Here is a 2,682-nt window from a genome sequence, read left to right on the forward strand (position 1 = left end):
TTATAAAATAAATATAATTCAACTCAATTTTGAAACCGAATTCTAACTTGAGATTATAAAAAAAAAAATCAAATATAACTTAGAATTCGGTTTTTAGAAACTAAATTGTGACCTTAAAAAAAAGTGTGCTGTACAAATCACATTATGCTATCTGGGTAATATTAACTGCGTTCTGTACTATGTGAGAAAAAAAAAAAAAATCCGTTAATTGCTCTACGAGTACATCTCTGCATGTGCATGATGTGGTTCCATAGTAAGGTTCTACCCGCACAGGGAAACTGGCGTGTAGCAATAATGTTTCCACAGTGGTTGAATTCAACAGAACATTGGTTTAAACAGGCTTAGTAAAAAAAGTTTGGCATGTTATCGTACTAAAACTTACAGTTTTCATAAGTGTTGAGTTGGAAGCTTGTCTTGTTCATTCAATGTCTCTGTCAGGTTCTATGTGAACACCTCCAAAGCTATGATTCAACGAGAAAAAAAGGGTAATGATTCTAATCAGTATGCTAAATACGTTGAAATGATTTTTGCATGTGTTAAGAGTCTGTGTACGGTATAGTTTTGTACCAACTCTACTTTCTTTTTTTGTGTATTGTAGCTGAGCAAGTGTTGTTTTTGCAAAAGACAGTTGAGGGGTCCCTGTCCGAAACCACTTTTGTTTGCTTACTCCAGTGACTTCTTTTCTTCTTCTGATTCTTCTCTTGCTTCTCTCAGTTAGCTCCACCTTCTTCTCTCTTTATCATCCTATTGCTATATTTTACCAATTTTACTGTTTCCAATGAAAAGATCATCTTCAAAAGGTGAAGCTAATGATGGGGTTAAGGGAAGCATAGATTGGGAGCTCAGACCTGGTGGCATGCTTGTTCAGAAGAGACAATCCCTTGACTCCTCTTCTAGTCCCATGATCAAAATCAAGGTCTCTCATGGTTCTTATCACCATGAGGTCACTGTTCCTGCACAATCCACTTTTGGTAAGCATAGGATTGTTTGCATTTGGGGAAGTTATTTCCTACTGTTTCCTAATTTACACACCTTTGATCCTGGTATCAAAAGGGTAACGTTCAATACAATTTATAATTTATAACCTCTTTTGAAATCATCCAAAAGATCACTTTTTTTTTTTGTTTTTTACATGGGTTTTATTTTATCTCATGAGAAGTACCAAGTGGGAAATTTCTCTGGATTAAGAGATGTTGGAATCAGTACTTCAGGTCCAGACAATATTAACCCATCAATCCCCTTCTTCCCTTTTATGTTTAATCTTTGTTTGACATTGACTTTGCTGAAAGCATACGTTTTGGCGAGAGTAACATTATCGTTATGTTGAAAAAGGTTGTTAGAATTCAGAGCAGGCATGTTGTTAGAATTATAAGTAGCTAGATTCTGAGATTGATGAGTGAGTGGTCTGTTTTGGCTGAATGGAAGGGCATCTAAAAGGGGTGCTTGCAACCGAGACTGGTCTTGAGCCTAAGGAGCAAAGGTTACTATTTAGAGGGAAAGAGAAGGAGGATGAGGAATGCTTGCATATGGTGGGGCTGAAAGACATGTCTAAGGTTGTATTGCTTGAGGATCCAGCCAGCAAAGAGAAGAAGCTCGAGGAGATGCAGAAGAGTGAAGATATTTTGAAGGCATGGGAAGCCATCTCCACGGTCCGAACAGAAGTTGACAAGCTACATAAGAAGGTGCTTTTCCTTGTCATGAAAACAGAATAACTTCATTGGAATTTTGAAAATAATGGTAGCAATGTTTGATGGTGTATAGGTGGTTGCTTTGGAGACAACTGTTTTTGGTGGTACAAAGGTTGAAGACAAAGAATTTGCAATCTTGACAGAACTGCTAATGCTCCAATTGCTTAAACTGGATTCCATTGCTGCTGATGGAGAAGCCAAAGTACATAGAAGATTTGAGGTTGATACTTTATTTGTAGCAATTCTAGTATTTAATTATTATCATTATCGTCATATGAGCTTAATTTATATATGCTGTGTCCTTTGATACAAGAATTAAACTATGTTAATTAGGTGAGTTTTTGGATAGTTCCAATCACTTTCTCACTTTATGCAGACTCCAAGATGATAGTGAAATCTGACACATAAGTCTTTGTTTGAACACAGGTTCGTCGTGTACAACGTTATGTGGACAGTGTTGACAACCTGAAAGCAAGAAATTGTGGTGCATTTAGCAATGGTGGTAACATGAATGCAGTACCAGTAATTTGGGAGGCATTTGAATCAGGAGTTGGAAGCTTGAAGTCACCAACTTCATTTCCAACATCAACTGTGATTACTAAAAACTGGGAGCACTTTGAATAAATGCAAATTCTTTCCACTGAGTTTGCTTATTTGTAGAAGAGGATTCAATGAAACTTGGTCTGTGCAATGACAGAGATGTTTTCAGAAGTGAAGAAGGGTTGTACAAATTAATAAATGGATACCTGTACATGTTACTTCTCCATGTCAGAATGAACACATGATTTTGCCTTCTCTGCCATCAGTCATATATCTAACATAATATAATAATAACAAATAATTCATTTTTCTATTATAAAATTGAGCCTTTCTAAAATAAAAATATTTTAAGAATTATTTGATCCTGTATTTCTATTTTTTTTAATTTTATTTTTTAATAAGAATTCTAAGTTTTTTCTTTTTATTTTAAGATGATAAGATATTGATTTTTTTT

The 2,682-nt window shown here is 35.2% G+C and overlaps 1 protein-coding gene across 1 annotated transcript; it reads left to right on the forward strand.

The window, feature by feature from the left end:
• The first annotated feature begins 611 nt into the window (after positions 1-611).
• On the forward strand, positions 612-2,482 carry LOC106764246 (BAG family molecular chaperone regulator 4). The gene is made up of 4 exons (XM_014648505.2): positions 612-971; positions 1,426-1,682; positions 1,762-1,908; positions 2,115-2,482. The coding sequence occupies exons 1-4, from the start codon at positions 779-781 to the stop codon at positions 2,310-2,312; spliced, it is 795 nt and encodes a 264-aa protein (XP_014503991.1). The 5' UTR covers positions 612-778; the 3' UTR covers positions 2,313-2,482.
• Positions 2,483-2,682: the final 200 nt, after the last annotated feature.

The sequence above is a fragment of the Vigna radiata genome, chromosome 6 (assembly GCF_000741045.1).
Source record: "Vigna radiata var. radiata cultivar VC1973A chromosome 6, Vradiata_ver6, whole genome shotgun sequence".
Taxonomy (NCBI): domain Eukaryota; kingdom Viridiplantae; phylum Streptophyta; class Magnoliopsida; order Fabales; family Fabaceae; genus Vigna; species Vigna radiata.